The sequence below is a fragment of the Ostrea edulis genome, chromosome 1, assembly GCF_947568905.1.
Source record: "Ostrea edulis chromosome 1, xbOstEdul1.1, whole genome shotgun sequence".
In the NCBI taxonomy this organism is placed as follows: Eukaryota; Metazoa; Mollusca; class Bivalvia; order Ostreida; family Ostreidae; genus Ostrea; species Ostrea edulis.
In genome coordinates, this window is record NC_079164.1 from 64,538,494 (window position 1) to 64,558,069 (window position 19,576).

General features: G+C 34.3%; 2 protein-coding genes across 3 annotated transcripts in view; both read right to left on the reverse strand.

Annotated features, from left to right (window-relative positions):
* Positions 1–3,370, reverse strand: part of LOC125647156 (beta-1,4-galactosyltransferase 1-like) — a 94,198-nt gene extending 90,828 nt beyond the window's left edge. The window contains exon 1 of one of the 2 annotated variants that reach the window (XM_048873860.2): positions 3,282–3,370. The gene's annotated coding sequence lies outside the window, so the exon portion shown is untranslated. The remainder of the gene's footprint in view (positions 1–3,281) is intronic. The other variant, XM_048873841.2, reaches the window with a different exon arrangement.
* A 3,778-nt stretch (positions 3,371–7,148) lies between these two features.
* On the reverse strand, positions 7,149–10,288 carry LOC125677954 (zinc finger protein 862-like). Its single transcript, XM_056156554.1, has 2 exons — positions 10,203–10,288; positions 7,149–9,804 (listed from the first exon to the last, which is right to left on the reverse strand). The coding sequence occupies exon 2, from the start codon at positions 9,424–9,426 to the stop codon at positions 7,234–7,236; it is 2,193 nt and encodes a 730-aa protein (XP_056012529.1). The 5' UTR covers positions 9,427–9,804; positions 10,203–10,288; the 3' UTR covers positions 7,149–7,233.
* Between the last annotated feature and the right edge of the window lie 9,288 nt (positions 10,289–19,576).

The following is a 19,576-nucleotide window of genomic DNA, read 5'->3' on the forward strand; positions in this document are numbered from 1 at the left end:
CAACTTGCACTGATGTCTCTTTCAATTAATTCCCAGGTACCTGAAATATATGTTTATAAAATATAATTGGGATGTGAAAGAGGTTCGAACCTGAGTTTTAAAGTATGGTTATTGCCTTTTAGCTTTTACATTGAATGGGAATTATGAAAATGAACAGCAAAATGGTGGTCCTGGTGCTTGTTAATTAGGTTCGGTGTGTTAAATTTTACATTTTTACTTAAAATCAAATTTTGTTCTCCTAATAGCTAGTGTTCTAATAAACTGTTTTTGTCTATTCAACACATAGCTACACAAATCAATCATGACAATTACAATGAATTCAGATTATACAAATGTTTAATACGTTTGGACATTTTTTTCATTAATCGTAAAGAAATGTAAAGTATTAAAGAGCGCTATACATGTACAGGTGTTGTCATGTTTTATAAATAAAAAAATGATCTATTTTGGAGAAGCTGAAATTTTAAGACTGGATTTTCTGTTCAAATAAAAAAGGTCAAACAAATCAATGGTTTAACAAGATTAGGACGATTTTCTAAAGTATCTACTATTTGCACATGTACCATAAACTACAAATATTCATGGCGTTGTTCTGGTTTTTTTCTTTGTTTGCTTGCAAACGTTTGTTTGCTTTTTGTGGGCATTTTGTTTTTGAACGCCAACTTTTGGGTTGTATTGTATATATGTTTTTACACTTTGTTCTCGGTTTTTAAATCTTACAGTGTTTTGTTTTATATCAGAGGAGATCATTAGGCAACTTTCATTAGCAACAATGTATGATATATTTATGGGTAATCTCCCCCTTTTACAGTGTCATTTTTATTTCTACATTAATTTGTTTTTATATCAGGGGAGATCACTACGCAATTTTAAGTAGTACCAATGTATATCATTCTGGGTGATCTCCCCTTTTACATTGTCACCACAATAAATGACAATTCACACAGGTAATGTTGTCTGTCTTACTGTTGGGGTCAGAGCAACACGTTTCTGTGATCATCATTAAACGGGTATTACATAATATAACATTATTGTAAAATAATAAGTTTTATGTAATTGTGTTCCTCTTTAAATATTGTGATAAACTTAGTAGAGTGTGATGTTTATTTTAGGTGTTTTCATGGTTTTAGCCTGACCCCTATGTTTTGGTCACGTGACGAAAAGTTAGCATCACTTGATCATTGTTATCATTGTTGCATTGGAGCTTGTAGAAAATTCTTGCCAAATTATTAACCCACCCACCTTCCCCGACGCTCACCGAGCATTTTACACTTTGTTCTCTTGGGCATTTTGTTTTTGAACGCCAACTTTTGGGTTGTATTGTATATATGTTTTTACACTTCGTTCTCGGTTTTTAAATCTTACAGTATTTTGTTTTATATCAGGGGAGATCATTAGGCAACTTTCATTAGCAACAATGTATGATATATTTATGGGTGATCTCCCCTTTTTACAGTGTCATTTTTATTTCTACATCAATTTGCTTTTATATCAGGGGAGATCACTATGCAATTTTAAGTAGTACCAATGTATATCATTCTGGGTGATCTCCCCTTTTTACATTGTCATCACAATAAATGACAATTCACACAAGTAATGTTGTCTGTCTTACTGTTGGGGTCAGAACAACACGTTTCTGTGATCATCATTAAACGGGTATTACATAAATTCACATTATATTGGATGAACAAGTGAATATAACGGACAGTGATCAATATCAACCTCATAAATTCTATAAGCTACAAAATGAAGAGGTCAAACACGTACACCTGGACACACAAGAGGTATGAAATGCATATAGTAAAATCAAGCAGATTTATAACTTCTTTTTATTTTATCTTTCCGCCACAAAATACCGTCCTTAACAATACTTTCAAATTTGAATTAACATTAAAAGTTCAACCGGATATGTTTTTGTAACATTTATTTAAACCAATGAAATAAATATTTATAAAGTTAGATCATATTGTACTAAAAAACCTTCCTCAATAATGTTTTTTGTTACTGAAATAATGTAAATCCGAGGGTTATCTAGAAAAGATCCTAGTCATTACACTCTACACTAAATATTCAAGATATCTCATTCAAATATGTTAAATACATGATTTGTAAATTTCATCGGCGTAGTCCACAACATAAATAGACACCATAAACGTAATCATTCGTAACCATTCATGGCGCGCACCGCAACACGCTAAGAACGAAGACGACCAATGAACATAAATTTGAAGAAGAAAAATAGTGTATAATGAAAGACTACACAAAATTATTTTGTAAAATTGATTAATGATTATTGTAAGATATCTAATGCCCAATGATGTATGTCTTCAAAAGATATAATTTCTCATCAAGATTTACCAAAAAGCGCATTAAATAATGCTATTTTTAAGAATACTGCCATGTTAACAAGATGGTGGGCATTAAAAAACCCTCCCCAGTTTGCTTAAATTGTTATTTATTGTTTCTTAAAATGAATGATTTTCAACCACTCGTCTTCGTTATTATTTTCACACAGTTGTGCAAACAATTAGCTGAGGAAATGACAGCCCATAAAAGAGAAATTTGTGAAAAATTTTGAGTGAAAATTCAGTTTGTCTAACAGTCATAATATAATCATGGAATATTTTTAAAGTGTTTGTCACAGCTTTCGAATACACCTCTCTAAGTGTTGCTACGAATCATCATTTAAAAGTTTCATTAAAAATCATTCTCATAATTTCTACGATAAAATAAATGTATCAAACTTAATTTCAATATGAAAGCGGAAAGCTATTTTCTTACTCAATACACTTAACATTATTTTTCATTCTAGACGTACTTCACAATATTTTGATAATAATACTTGTGGATTCAAATTTTAACTAAGGTTTTGTTTTAAACAGTTTTGTCGCCTTTGCTGAAGTAGAAATTTTTTAGAAATTACATTAGATATGGAAACATATTTGTTTTTAATGAAACTAGAAAAAAATCTCTCAGAATATTTTCACATGTTTGTTTAATCATCACTCAAAGCTTTTCGACGATGATTTTATTTTAAAATCATTTGATAATCTTTACAATAAACAAATTGTATGAAATGTGCAATTAGAAAAATTATGTTGTTACAATGTAACATGTATACCTTTTGTTTTAATTCTGAGCTAACGTCTTACCGAACAAAAAGCCAATAAAGACAAAATGCCTTCGTATGAATTCAAAATATATATTTATACAGGTAACTAACGTTTAAGCTTTTTATCAAGTTTTTTATATAAATTTGATTATTTTTTAATTTGCCTTACCCTTTATTCCAGTGATACGGGTATACTCCTTTGTTGAAAGAAACGGAAGTGTTTTCAATTCTAGAGTGCATCTACTGCATGATAAAAAAAAAACCCCGTGAAATGTAGCGGTAGTCTATGGAATAACAAAGGTGCAATAATTCAATCAGTTATCCAATTTATCGTTTACATCTATTCTACAGCAGAGCAACAAATTTTATCACCAATTCAGAAATATTAATATCACGTTCAAAAATGGATATTCTATAATATAATCGTGGTCAAATATGGATATATGGTGCCTGAAGATGGAAATATACCGGAGAAAAATAGAAACTGTACACCATTTGGTATATTTTATTGTTTTGTTAAAATTACATGCATTTTGTCTTTTTTATGCTTGTAGTAATTGATTCTAAAAGTTCGTTTGCCGAAATATTGCGATAATTAACCACAATGCAGACTTAAAAATCCAAGCCGCGAATTCAAAAAGTCTTGGGCTGCGTTCAAGATCGTAGCGGCTAGCCTAGGGGCTAGATATAGTGGCTAATTTGCGCCATTTTACAATGTGTTGTCTTTTCGTTATTTTGAGACGAAAAGTAGCTGATATTATCATTTTGTCATATTTACGTTATTTCTGGGCGAAAAGCCGCTAAATATCGTTTTGTTGTCTTTTCGCTTCGAAATAACAAAATGACGATAAAGTGTAAAATGGCACAAATCAGCCGCCATACCTAGCCCCTAGGCTAACTGCTACGATCTTGAACACAGCCTAGTTAATTAGTTGGGTAGTCATGTGGTATAGTGACGTCATATGCACCCTTCGATCAACTGATTCTGAAAGTAGTGCGAGATATTATTAAAAACTCAGCTTTTTAAGGGCCTAATTTATTCACCATGGGCAACATTTAAACCGATGTTGATAATTTTGCCGAGTTTTATGTGTTTTCGCCACCAGTTCATACAAATACCGATGTAAATACCTAATTAATATAGCGAGGAAAGCGAGTATGAAATCGGCAATATTGCGAGTGAATAATGTTTATATGGGTCGCTGTCTACACACTATTTGGTAATGTTATTCCTTTATACATCTGTAATTGGCGCTGTTTCTTTTTTCTAAAATAAAGAGTGCAATTATTATTTATTTTTTTGGATTACAGACAAATTATGATACGTTACATTGTTGACAACTAGGCCTAGCTACTGTCACGGGTGCATTTCGGAAAGAAAAGAAACACTGTCACGTTTTGTTGTCAGGAAATATAACAGATAATGGTACACTTTACATCTTTATTATTATTACATCAGTTTTGTTACTAATTATTACAAAAATAAATGAAATATAATTAAAAACTCAGTCTTGTGATTGTCACTGTAATGACACTGCGGTTGTTTCATTAACTACACTGGGTCCAGTTGGAATGGTGGCTCCGTTTGGAATTCTAATACGTTTCCTCTGGCTCCCACTTACTTCCTACTTCTCCTTGATTTCTTTTAATTTGTGGCTAATTTAAAGGATCTATAAAATCAAGTTGCACATTTCAAATATACTTATTGCTATCTCAACATTGCACATGTACCATAATCTAGTGCGCATGTGTACGCATCACTACTACACTGTACATTTTTTTTACTACAACTACGATACACTGTATATATTCATATATGTACTTTTACTGTACTAATTACTTCATATGTTATTACTCAATACTCAATATATACATATACTTGTGCATGTACTTTACTGATTACACAACACACATACTGGTATGATAATTGACAATGTTTTTTTCACATTGTTACTAATATTCGTCACTTTACTTGTGTACTCTTGAGAGTTTTACATATACTCTATACTTAAAACTAAACACAGTACTTGCAAAATTAACAATATGTGAACTTGAAACCAACTTTACACAACAAAGTCAACAATAAACTGCAAGTGAAAAATTTGGAAGTTTTATAAATAAATTGAAATGAAATTAATATCAATAATGAAGTAGATAAGCTTACATCAGAAGTGCTATAGTGGAACCTGTCTGAAGCAATATGACAAACTGAATACCTTACAATGTTAAGAATTTCGATTTACTTTTGACGTCCGTTACTCGTGCCTGCTACGCCCAATCTGACCAAAGCAAACACCGCAAACCAGTTCGAATACTAGGATTTAAAAATAGACCTGGCTTAGTCGGCAATTTCAAACCTGATTTAAACGTATGAGTGAAAGTTGGGGATAAAATTTATCTATTTACCTCAACACAGATTTGGTAATGGACGAACGGAAAGCAGTTTGGACTTTAAATGTGACACCCCCCCCCCCCTCTTGAAGAAGTACGTAGTACTTTAAATGCAAACGTTTAAGGGACAAACACATTCATACAACACACTCACAAATACAAGTAAAATAAATACTGATTAAAACATTTTATTAACAGAACCGCGTTTAGAAATTGTCTTTTTGAATCAATCATACTCAATAATCCGAAATCTGTATGGTTGCAACGTCAAAGCCCATCGCATAAGTCTTGAATTGAGAAGTTTTGAACTGTTGAGATAAAGTAAGGGTTGATGGTCTGTTTCTAAGACGAACTCTCGCCCATACAAAAACTTGTGAAGCTTCTGTATCCACCAAACAATTGACAAACATTCTCTTTCAATTGTTGAATAATTTTCTTCAGCATTGTTTAATTTGCTACTCGCATGTGTAAAAGGACCGCCCCAAGTCCTCTGTCGGAAGCGTCCCTTTGAAGAATGAAAACTTGAGACATGTCTGGAAGTTTTAAAATCGGCGAGGATGTTAATGCTTTCTTCAGATGTTGGAACGATATTTCCTGTGACTCCGTCCATTGTAACTTATTTGGAGCAAACTTCCTTGTCAGATCTGTAAGTGGTAAGGATATATGAGAACAATTCGGAATGAATCTCGGGTAGAAGTTTACCAAACCAAGGAATGATCGCAGCTGTTTTTTCGTAGTAGGGCGTCTGGCTTCCGGGACGACTTTAACTTTATCCGGATGAGGCAGGATTTTCACTTCCTTTTCATTGAACAGGCCTATAAATGATTTGAGGAGGCCCAAAAATTTTTTTTTGGGGGGGGGGGTCCTCCCCAGAAAATTTTGAAAATCAGGACGCAAAATCCTGCATTCTGGCGCATTCTGAGGGTAAATTTATTGTTTAAAATATGTGAAATTATATATCCTTTTTTCAGGTATTTCAGCAAAGTGCATAAAATATAACATTCAGTCGTCAACATTCAAATTCAGATCTATAACAAAAAGTTGTTTTCAAATAAAAATGAATTATGATCAATTAAGTCCCAGAAAATTTTGAAAATCAGGAACGCAAAATCCTGTATTCTGGCCCATCCTGAGGTTTAAAATATGTGAAATTTTATATCTTTTTTCAGGTATTTAGTCATGATCAGCCTTCAAAAATCAGAGATATATATAATATAAAGAAAAGCTTGTACCAGTATTCAAATTAAAATGAATTGTGATCAATTAAAACTTTTTTAACTTTGCTTGAGTTCTTGTTTTTTTCCATTTGTCATGAGGTTTGTATTAGATTTTTAGATTAAAACAGACTGAAAATTTCCAAGCTATCAGAGAACATTAGAAAACAAATGATTCCAACTTCAAACACTTAATCTGGAGGAGGATTTTTGTCATAATTCAAATATTATGTTTTGAACAGAGCAGTAACTTTTTCAATTTTACATTGACAATGACTCCCCCAACCCCCAAACAAATTATACTAAAATTACTTGAGATTTTATTCAGTAAGTTTTGATATTATCTGAGTGCAGAAAAAAAATCCTCCTTTGGATTAAATGCTGTGAAAATGTCATAAAAATATATATAAATGAGACTCAGAATTGTGAGAACATGGCTGTATTCAATTTCAAGCTAGGCACTTAGATACATGTCATATACTGATTCACAAAAACATGAAAGAAAAATAGTCAATGTCACCAATCTGAATCACTATCATCTTTAGAATTTTCATCAAAGTCAGAGTCATTATCTGAAACTTCGCCGAGTGCCATAACTTTCATTGCACACCTGACTTCGTCTAGCACTTGTTTTGCTTTTGCAATGACAGGGTCATCATCTGTTTGCATGCTTGCATCCTGCATCAAGGTTACTTTTTCCTGTTGGACATTCAAAGAACTGACTCCTTTATCTTTAACTTTTAATTTGGGAAGTTTTCTTCTGTTTTTAGCTTTGACCCAAGTATCAACAGATAGCTTTACCAATTTTCTACCCTCCTCAGACTCTGGCTCAGGGCCATTTATACAAATATGCAGAATGCTCTCCAACATTGTTTCACTCAATCTGTTTCTAGATTTTGTTTTTATGCTTTTTAAGCAGCTTGCCCCCCGCTCTGGCCAAGCATTTGTGATGGGAATTGCTAATATAATTCCAGCTATTTGAATCACACTTGGATAAAAGTTCTCAAGTGTTGTGTTTCTAAGGAGTTGAAGTAAAAGCCATTCAGTAGGTGTTGACTTCTTTCCGTTTCTAACATCTTCGGGAATGTTTGGTTTTATATTGTCATTGATATAATATTTCAAATTCTGCCATTCACTGATTAATTTTTCTGTTGCCCTGAGTTTGTTGTCATCTGTCATTTCTTGATAAAAATGATCAGCAATTACCCTGACTTGAGTAACGCCATACTCTTTAAACCCCACCTCAGTGTTCAGTGGTATACTTAATGGATCGAAGATTCCAAAGGCTGCCAAAATATCACTACTGTCTTCAAATCTGCTGTTTATGTTGGAAATAAGGGACTCAACATACTTTGTAAACAACGACTGAAGCTCTTTTAATTCTTTATCTGATAGTTTGATCTTTGCACACATATCGGTAAAAGAGTCAATATCTGCTTGGAGGCTTTTCATAGGAGTCTCCTCATCTAGTAAAGATCTCAACTTATCTTTAGCATGGTTGATTGAAGGTCTTATCGTTGAAAAGTTCAAAGAATCTTTCTGAAAATGTTTAGAAAGATTTGACAATACAGGTAGTATGTCTCTTAAAATGTACAAAGAACCAAGGAATTTAATACTTTTCATTCTTTTTAGAAGACCTGTAGCAGCAGCATCACCAGACTTATCCAGGATGGAAAGAGTTTGTAATATTGCCTCATAGTCTCCATGAACGGCTTTAACAGAGGCCTCGAGACTCAACCATCGTGTACGACAGGCTTTTTTGAGTCGTTTGCTTACAATTTTAGACGCCTTTTCGCCAAGATTAATTTCTTTCAGTTCTGTCTGTGTTTTAAGATACACTGCCATTTTTTGGGGAGAGTTTTCAAACAGCTGCCATAGTTGTCGTAATATAGTTTCAATTGTTTTGATGTATGTTAAAGAATCATTTGAGCTAGCACATGCCAGTGCCAACTTATGGCACACACAGTGAATATTAATCAGTGTTGGATTCTCTGATTTTAGTCGAGTTGCTACACCAGTACGCTTGCCTACCATTACTGAGGCCCCGTCAGAAGAAAACCTAGCTAACTTTGATATATCTAGTTTATCATCTTGCAAGACATTAAGAATAATTTCAGTAATGGATTCAGAATTTGCTGATGAAAAATCCTTCAGTATATTTTTACATGAAAGAAATTGGGTACACACTGATTCACTTTCTGATCTATAAAATTGAATGAATGTCATCAAATTTTCAGTCACAGATATATCACACACTTCATCAGTTAAAATTCCGAATGCTGGGGATTTTCTAACATCATTTAAAAGCATTTCTCTCATTGCCTCCCCTAAAGTGGTAAAAATTTCAGTTTGGCACTCAGCTGACCTATGTTGAAAATATTTCAAAGTCTCTACATTGAAGATCTTTTCTATGAAAGTAAGCAAAGGAATCAACTGTCTATTGGCAATGAAATTTTTCATAAGGAAATATGCAGAAGCAAAAACACCCTCCAGAACACTCATTTCGACTTCAGATTTTTTGGTCACCTCATGATGAAAATATGAAACTTTCTGTGTCATCTCTGTTTCTAAAGCTGATGAATGTAAACCACTGCTTTTGTGTGTATTAATAGCATCTAATTTGAACCGTACGCTAGGTGATGCTGCAAAAGTTTCTTTTTGGTTTTGTGGATGTTTAATGGAATGCTTCCGGCATACCAAACAAAACATGCCTTCACCCTCTACAAAACACAACCACCAATTCCCATTAAGCCAATTGTGATTAAAATTTTTTTGAAGATGGCATTGATGATATGGCACCCTTTTTTACACTGGAACATAAATTTTCTGGACAGCTGAAACATGAGTGGACAGTTTTTGATTCCTCAAAAAGATCTTTGAGTATATTTTTCGCCTCCACTTTTCCCCAAGGTCCAAATCTATTACGTGAGGAAGTTGAAGGGACAGAATTTGGAACGTTGCTAGGTGGACTGGATATGTCACTAGGTGTACTAGTAGGCATTTCACCAATTTCAGGAGTGGCAGTCGATGACGTCTGATTGTCACATAATTTTCTGCCTTCACTATCACCATGATCCAAATCATCATCTAAAAGAGAGACCATCTTTATTAATAGCAAAACATATAAACTTTGGCAAAACATCACCAAATTTTTGTATACATTTTTACACACAGAAAATCCCTTTTGACAGACTTTGGGAGATTAGAATCAAAGAATAAAACATTTACTTCACAGTAATTTATTTTATGAAAATTATTCACCCTTGTATACATGTTTAAGCAGTTGTAAGCAAACAACTAAAAAAAGCCTGTCTTAAATGATGGTTGAGTTTCAAGGCTCATGAAATTGAAGATTATGAATGTTAAATAATATCTCTGATAATGAAAATGACCAAAAAAAGTACAGGGAGTGTTTCTCATTTCATATAATCATGGCAAAGTTCATACTTTTACATGATCAATAATTGTAATGTTATAATACTGACCTGAAATATTAGCTCTGTCAGAAAACAAGATTGAACAAATCCTGCAGGTTTCAACAAACTAACAAAATCCTTTCTGAAAATTCACATGCAAAAACATCAGTCATGGCAAAATTCATTTATGAAAATGATCTGACATCAGAAACACATGACAGTCTTCAAAAAATCTGCAATCAATCATGCTACAGGTAAACAGTAAACGTAATTGAACGAATAACCATGCAAAATAAGTGGGAATTAATTTTATTTTTAACCTTTAGATCGCTTGTTTTGGGTTTGGAAATAGTCCTTAACTGTTCTTTTCTTCACGTTCATCTTTTTTATCAGTGTTGTGGGTCAGCGTGGTACATTTGGTAAGATTCCCGTTCATTCAAAACGCAACATCGACTCGGAATTTACAGCCAATGAAAATCCTTCATAGATTATACACGATATTCGCAACCAATGAAAATCCGCGATACGTACCGCTTTCAACAACGAGGAAGTGATATGCACCGTCTATATTTAACTAGTAAACACAGTCTATTTTTAACTAATAAGTACTGGTTATTACGATGAGAATAATAATTAACTTCAAGTTAAAAAAAAAGATGCAATAATTTTTTTTTCAAACACGATTTGAGCCGGCAACTTAGTTGTCTGAGGCGGTCAATTCGGCCGGCGGCCGGTTCCTAACGAAAACACTGATGAGGCTGTATCATTTCTCTTTCAATAATATAACCCAAACATTCCAGCTGATGATAAGCAATTGCACATTTGCTTGGTTTTGCTGTTAAGTTGGCTTCTCGTAGTCTCTGCAATACTAAAGCCAAATCTGAAATATGTTCCTCAAATGTCAAAGAAAATATCAAAATATCATCGATAAAGTTGTCCACCTTTGGCAAATCCCGAAGAACAGTTCGCATCAATCTACAGAACGTTGCAGGTGCTGTAACAAGACCAAATGGCATCCTAGTAAATTGTAACAACCCATAGGTGTTTGAAAGGCTGTTTTTGGACGTGAATCTGCAGTAAGAGGCACTTGCCAATAACCTTTTGCCAAGTCTAAACGGGAAAAATATTGATGTCCTGCTAGTTTTGAAAACATGGCGTCAATATCAGGCATTGGTTCTGCATCGAAGACAATGATACGATTTAGAGAACGGAAATCTACGCAAAACCTGTATGTTCCGTCTTTTTTAGCAACCAATACGATTGGCGACGAATATGGGCTTTCTGAAGGCTCAATCACATTTAGCTCCAGCATCTTTCTTACTTCATCTTTTATAGTTTCTACCATGGAATAAGGCATTGGTCTCGGTGCAACTCGAACGGGCTTTTCCGTCGTCGTTCTGACATCATGTTGGAGTACATTGGTGTTACCAGGTTTGTCTGTGAGAACATCTGCGAATTCACTAAGGACGTCCATTACGAGCTTGCTTTTGCTCTCTTGCATCTCTTTATTGATGTCAATGTTGAGATACGACTCATTCTCAAACAAACTTACCTGTAAGTCCTGTTCATCCCCATCAACTGGTTTTGTGCTAACTGCCGCAAGAATGTTGTTTTCCAACACCATACATTCATTTTCCTTGCGTTCAACATACTACTTCAATAAATTTGCATGGAATGTCTTGAGTTTTCCATTTACATCAATTTGATAATCCACTTTGTTCAACTTTTTGTGAATGGTGTACGGCCCTTTCCACTGCATCAATAATTTGTTATTATCAGTGGGTAATAAAATTAGCACTTTTTCTCCTTTCATGTTTCTGCTCCTTGTCTTTCTGTCGTAGTACTTCTTGTGTCTTTTCGATGCTTCCTCCAGCTTACGATGTGCCAACTCGCATGTAGTTTCTAATCGCTCACGTAGATCTAGAACATATTAATAGGTGGTTTTTATCTCTGGATCCTTGATTTCCTGTGTCCACAGTTCTTTCAGGATAGTAATTGGTCCCCTCACCGTCCTGCCATAAACTAACTCGAAAAGTGAAAACCCCAAACTTTCTTGTGACACTTCTCTGTATGCAAATAGCACGACAGCAAGATATTTGTCCCAGTCCTTAGGTCTATCAATACACATTCTCTTCAACATCTGCTTTATGGTCCCGTTAAAACGCTCTACTAACCCATTACACATTGGATGATAAGGTGTCGTGGTAAGCTGCTTCATTGAAATGAGTCGGCTGACCTTTCATCAATGATGAGGTAAATTGGCTTCCCATATCTGTTAACATCTCTTGAGGAACGCCTATGCGGGAAAACATCTCAACCAAAGCTTCAGCTACGCGCTCGGTATCAATTAGCTACATCAATAAAATAATCAAATTTAAAGTGGAAATCACAGTATTTTATTTCAATAAACCAATCTTATTATTTTTGAATTGTGATCTGCACGTCGTTTGGAACTGGGGGCACGGAGTACGCTGACGCACTCAAGATGTTACGAGTTCAATGAGAAATAATTTTATAATTCAATTTAAAGTTAGGAAATACAATATTCTATTATGTATAATTAAAAGTTCAATTATTTTGTATCTTTAACATTTTTGTAAATCTACCAGTTGGTAGAAAATGGGAGCACACGTTATACCGGGTATGTTGTTACAAGGTAAAGGTCAGTGGGTCCACGTGTGTATTGACTTTGAAGAACAGAATGTGTTGTAGACCTAGCAGTGTTTAGCTTCGATATACAATATGTATCCATTTTCTCGCAGTTTATCTGGGTCTCTGTTCATGTGGTTTTTGAAAAGGTGACTGGGCGGGTTTTTTAAAGGTAAAGTTCTTCCTCCATCAAAAAAATTTATCCACGTCTTTTTTTTCTCATACCTTCCTTCGAAAAATACTCAGTCTAAATCCTTTCTACAGACAACTAGAACACCCATACATGGCACAAAACACCATAATGCAATGTTATTCCACAAGCCGTTAACGTGGTACTTGGTTTTTCGTCGATTAAATCTAATCTGTTTATGAAATGGCTAATAGATGTTTTCAAACCCTAGGGCGCATATGACGTCACACATAATGGCGCGTAAAATAGCGAAAGTAAATATACATGTGAACGAGTGGATTGGTTCATAAAGTTTATTCACACAAAAAAAGGTGGCAGTGTACATGGAAACCTGTAACATAAAGAAGAACAAGTTGTACATTTGACTGCACTAAAGCACCAATAAACAGAATAAATGAGTAAACAAGAGAATATGTCATGTGAACTATCATTGAGAAACATTAATAGGGGCACTACCCCAAATGGCTCATGTACTAGGGTGCATATGATCTATACTCAGTTTTGTGTGTAAACAGACTTGACTTGCATATCCTTAAGATAATGTAGGTAAGACTACATAAATACATATACTACTTCAAGCTTACTATTATGTTACCTAAAGTATAGTACAACCCTATGTGTCTTGATTTCTAACAAAATAGTATTAATGTGTAATAATACAAACACAGTACATCACCTATGTAACTATGACTATCAAGACCTTTGATTAGAAATCCACATTTACACATTCCTCACTCATAACTTACAATGACTATTGTGAAAGTAGTGCCAGTTGATACCAAATATTGTGCCTAGATTTACTAGATATAACAAACATGGTCTGACTAAATAAACAATATAACTAACCACTTCTGAATGTACAGGGCATGTAATAATGGCTAAATAGTACAGCAAGCCACTCTCACAATTTGGCATCTAGAAATATTCATGAGTATTATTCAAAACCTCAATACCTATTTGGGACTAGTTTCATATATGTGATGTAACAAACAAATAAAAGAATACATTTTGGCGGGAATACACATACAGTAAACAGTGGCTATCTGTGTAACGTATTTCTAAGTTGTAAACTAAGACAACTAATATACAAAAAATATGCATAACTGCCGTCATCTAAGACATACTAAGCTATCAAATTATCAAGTAAAACTTACCCAACATGCGTCTAAAGAAAGCAGTAGTTCACATTCATGGAACTCACGCCATGTGATGGGAACTCTATATACAGTGCCTAAAAACAAAACCCAGAATACGGAAAAAATATGTTCCGGCGCACTCTACTACATACATATCGCAAGATTTGAATTTCATCGCTTTCAAACTCGAAAACTACGCAAAATATTTCATTAAAAACACATTTAAAGTAGTTTTAGGCATGGAAAGAATTAATTTTGCTGAAAAAATGAAAAAGTTTAGAAACATGCGTTGTGTCCTTTAATAAAGGCACTGTTAACAACATTTCATAACCCAATTATGTAAACGTCCCATAATGTCATTATCATAATCCTCCAAAGACACGGGTATTCGGATGCTAATTCACAGAATTTAATTTGATGTTGCGAATGACCACCATTTCCATTCACAAAAGTTTTTCAACAACGCCTCATTCATGCCACTAAAGTGTTTAAAAATGCTTTGGGTGGTATTCCAAATATTGGTTAAACCAATGTCACTGGCGGATTTGGTAAAAGACGAAACGTCTCTCCATTTCATCGCAGACATGCGCGATAGGTGACAAATCGGGAAACAGCTGGTCAAGACAAGGCATCAATGTTCTATTAGTCACTTCTTACACGTGCGATATACGCTCTTGTGTTGTCTTGCTGCAACGTGGTGTGATTTCCTTGTCTGCGCATGAACGGGATGGTCACATGGCGATGAGTAATTTCATCTCCATAGCGTACACCTGCAAGTCTATAGAGGGGTGTGACGGTCGACAGTATGTATCGTGAGGGTATATGAATATCGTCGCCGCCGACAATGTGTGCCTAACGACAAATACAAGTGTAAAATTGTGTTAGCGTGAACGCGTTGCTTGTCGGCGCGAAAGCGTGTTGCTTGTTGGCGCGAATGCGCGTTGCTTGTTGGCATGACGGCGTATTGTGACTAACGCACAGTCACGCTTTTGCAAATGGCCCTATCCGAACACCATAATAAACGCATACTTTAGTTGCTTCTCATTTCATGTGATTGTTTTCATTTCGAGGTCAACCTATTTCCCAATGCATCGTCTGAAAAATGTTCTTGACCTTAAGAAATGAGATCTAAATACAAACACGTTCAACGTGATAACAAAATTGAAATTTTAATCTTATATTACAACAACAAATGAAACAGGAATAATAATGATATACTTGAATAACGTTTGTAGTAAAACTAGAAATTTGACAGTTTTGTATCTATGTCAGTCAATCTAATTAAAATCAAATCCTAAAATATGCTCACAATCGCTACAATAGGATCTGACATAACTCCATAGAAGGTCACGTCTTCATGACCTTTGGCTTGGAATATTCATGAAAACTATCAGCCAGTCAGATTGTGCAATACAGACAATGATGGGTATTTAGGCGGTTCCCGGCAATTCGTAAACAAGTTGCCGTAATCTCTCTCCCACGAAGTTTATTCCACATTATAAAATTGCATATTCTCACACAAGGAATTTTAAACTTTCCCAATAATGTCTAGTCTATTCCTTTCAAACAAACAACAAAATGTACGATATAAATTACATGGGTACATGTACGATTTGAATAGTTTTCAAGATGGTTTACTTAATTAACGCGAGGAATATAACGCCAGTCGACGTAAACGGTGTACTGTGAAATCACCAAACCAAACAATCGCAGAGTATACGGCACGGATCTAAGAAGTCTGATTTTAATCAGATTGCTTTGTCAGCACGCGCAATTTTGTTTTTCACGCTGTTGTTGTTGTTTGACGTCGCTTGCTTCATCATGGTTTGGGGAATTAAAGAGCTAGGTACGTTTGTTATCATAACTAGGCCCTGTAAAATACTTCAAAAATGAAGAACAATTATCAATACAAATCATTGATATATATGAAGTTGATGATCCCTAGTATTTATAATTACAAACATATAGGCGGATCTAGGTCTCTTGTACAAGCTCCGGTCAGCTCAGTATATTCCGTTACGCTACAACGCTAATATCATTATTCGTAGGGGAAAGTAGTCCCGGAGAATTTGACGCTGTACGGAGTTTGTCTCTTGTACAAACTCCGTGCAGTGTCAATTCCCCGGGACTACTTTCCTCTACGAATAATGATATTGGAGTTGTAGCGTAACGGAATATACTGAGCTGACCGTAGCTTGAATGTTGAGTACTATTCAAACCTATCCGGAATCCGGAAAATAAACGATTTTCTTCACTTTTTCTACCTTTTAGGAGAAAATTCCATGTGGTCACATGCATCGGCCACAAAAAGCAGTAAACTAGAGATAGATTATCTTCAAAAGAAGTAATTGTGCATGTTTCGTTCTGGCCGTTGGCTGTGGCCAATTTCTTTTTTTTTTTAATTATTACTTTGATATCTAATCAGGTGTTTGATTTTGACGTTTGTGCACAGGCGGATCACCGTGTAGCGCATAGCAACGCATTGTACATACAGTGATATAAGAAAATTAATCACAACTTAATGTACTTGGTATTGTTTTAGCGACCATAATGATATAATGTATTAATAATTACAAACTAAAAAAAAAAATATCAGTTTATAAACAAATCCAGTTCGGGTCATTGAAATGTAAACAGCAACTGGACCGAATAAAATGCAATACTAGACCGGGTATGATGCACAGTTGTAAACCAAATCTTGTCTTAATTTCTATAAATGTGTAAAAATGAAATGTTCCTGTCGCTTATAAAATCATAAATATGCAATAATAATGCCAATATAAAGGTAAATTGGCTAATCCAACAGTTTAATACACATCATCTAAAAATAGTATTGAACATACAGTACGGACCAAAAATCTTTGTATAAATAGATTTCAAATGAGCTGTTCCAAGCAAAACAGTTTTAAAACGTCATAGTGAGAAATGTGACGTCATTTTTGCATACTTTTAAGTGCTTGTCTCAGAGAAAAACAGGCAAAATCAGAAAAATATTCCAGAAGGGGGGGGGGGGTCAAAACTTTCCAACAATGATGATATTTTTTTGATGTATGGTCTAAAGTGAGTCAATCGTGAGACCAAAATATAGGTCAAGTTCATTCTATTTATAGTAACACGAGCAGACTGCATTTCGGTCAATCCCTAGCTTCCCTAGATAGAAAATGGTTTAAAATTACCCATTTTTGCGATAAATTGAATTAGTTAATATCAGTTTTATGAATCAAAACTTATTGATATGGTGAAATAAACAGTCTAATGTATTATTTGCGACTGTTGGATGATTTTTCATGTTTGACGCATTAAAAGGGGGGTGCGACAAACATGGCTTACTATTTGAGATGTTCATTGTTAGTCAACTTTGAGCACCTGTATCGTGTAAGGTAGACAACTATTTTAATTGGTAGTATTTCCATATTGTTTAGATACTTAAGATATACAATGTATTAATAATTATATTATGGAGCTTGGCAAATAATGAGAAGTAGCTGAAAATTGCCATAAATAGTAGCTATATTCCGACTTATTTGAAGAAAATTAATTTGGTTGTAAAACCGTTTCTTTTAATGATTTCTAAACAATTTGTTTATAATACTCATTCAAAAACATTTATATTATCATTTCTAAGCTCGGAAATAGTAAAAAAAAAAAAAAAAAGGTCGAAAAAACATGATAAATATACTTCTTCTGTATAAATCGAAATGGGGATTCCCCGTGTAACTCTTCAAAAAAGGAGTCTCAAAAGGTATACGAGAAATGCTGGCATCGTCTGACTTGTAATTTTTGCAAATGTTTTGGAGATAATAGCTTTATTTGTGGAAATTTTGGTCATTTCGAAGATTCTGACACTTCATAGTTGATTGATTGTAAGAAAAATACTTCTGCACACCTATGTTCATCAAACGGTTCGAAATATCCTTATTGATTCTGTACCGGACCAGAGTTTTATGCGTTACCGGACAGTTAAATATGTCAAAAACAACGAGACCATTACGGCATATATTGGAAAAGAACACGGACAAATGCAGTGTTCTAGACAATTGCTCTTCCAGAAAGGTGAAGGCAAATTGAGGTGCATCACCAATGTTTTGGTATCGGTCGAGGGAGGCAATTCAGGTTGAAGCTGGTAAGGGAACTTTACATAAATTTGTGTTTACAATGTCCCACTCCCGGCTCCGGCTCCCCGAAAAATATTAGATGGGTTTTTTGATGTTTTTTTTATAAAGTGTGATGCCAAATCTGTGGGTTTTGTAGCAGTAATTAGGTGGTGGAAAATGTCTACACTGAGGAAATGTTCATGTAGTGTTATACAGTATTACAGAGACCTTCCATAGGAACTATCAAATCTTCAGAGCCAGGGACGTTTTTTGTCTAACACTCAGACAGTAAGAAAAGGAGATTAAAGATCTGTAATTTATTCCAAATTTTAAAAGCCAGTCACATTCCATTATTTCAATAGTGATTGGGGGTAGGGTGGTTGAGAAAGAATAGAGGGAAAAATTCCAACTCCCACAGAAGGTGGAAAAAAATCTGAACAGGAAATATGAGTAATTTGCTTTCGGTCATTAAATACTACATTCATTCAAGGACAAGTATAGCGTAAACCTTTTTTAATGCACTGCTTTTGTTTTTGCTTTTGTTTGAACAATTAACCCGCCATGAAACATGATGCGGAAAGTAGGTAAATTCCCTAACTGAAAATATGTCAGGATCAAGGAACAGTACCAGTAGATCATCTGATCTGAACACCTGATATCAAATTCATATTGCTCCTGCACACTACTGTCTGAGGTATAAAACCATTCAAATGTATGTAGTCAAATCTAAAGGCATAAATTATAATAACGTAAAACTACAAACATATATAACTATGTCATATACCAAATTTGCTACAACCTACCATTTATCACAGTACTGTATCCCTTTTTGTAAGAAAATTCTTAATGGAATTTTTTACTTTATTGCAGGGTATAAAGCAATGCCGCATTATGCTCAAGCAAATTGAGGAATTCTTTGGCATGTTTGAATGTACCTACCAGTATTGAGGATGATATACAAGTAGGTAAAATAAATGCATATCCTGTACTAATTCTACATTTATAAAATTGATTTTCAATCTGATGCCCAACTGATCAAATAAACCTGAACTACCATATACATGTATGGTCTGAAAATGATAACTTATTTTGCCTTTGTTTGTTGCTTATTAATGAATCTGTTTTCAAATACTTCTCGTGTCTAAATATATTTTTACATTCAGAATGTCGTAAAAATGAATTACATGTGAATTCTAATTATTAATCATAATTATCCAAGAATTTGTTTTTAGCATGTCTGGCTGTCTTTTTGTCCTTATTCTGACAATGAAAGTCTTACAGAGTGTTTTGTATGTATATATATAATAACCCCCCCCCCCCCCCAATTTAATCTTTTCAGAGAAAGTTTTCATTAAATGTATGATTTTTACTTAT

Bases quoted from the DNA above. Each gene is read 5' to 3' on its own strand.
- LOC125677954 (XM_056156554.1), bottom strand. From the start codon at position 9,426: ATGTTTTGTTTGGTATGCCGGAAGCATTCCATTAAACATCCACAAAAC.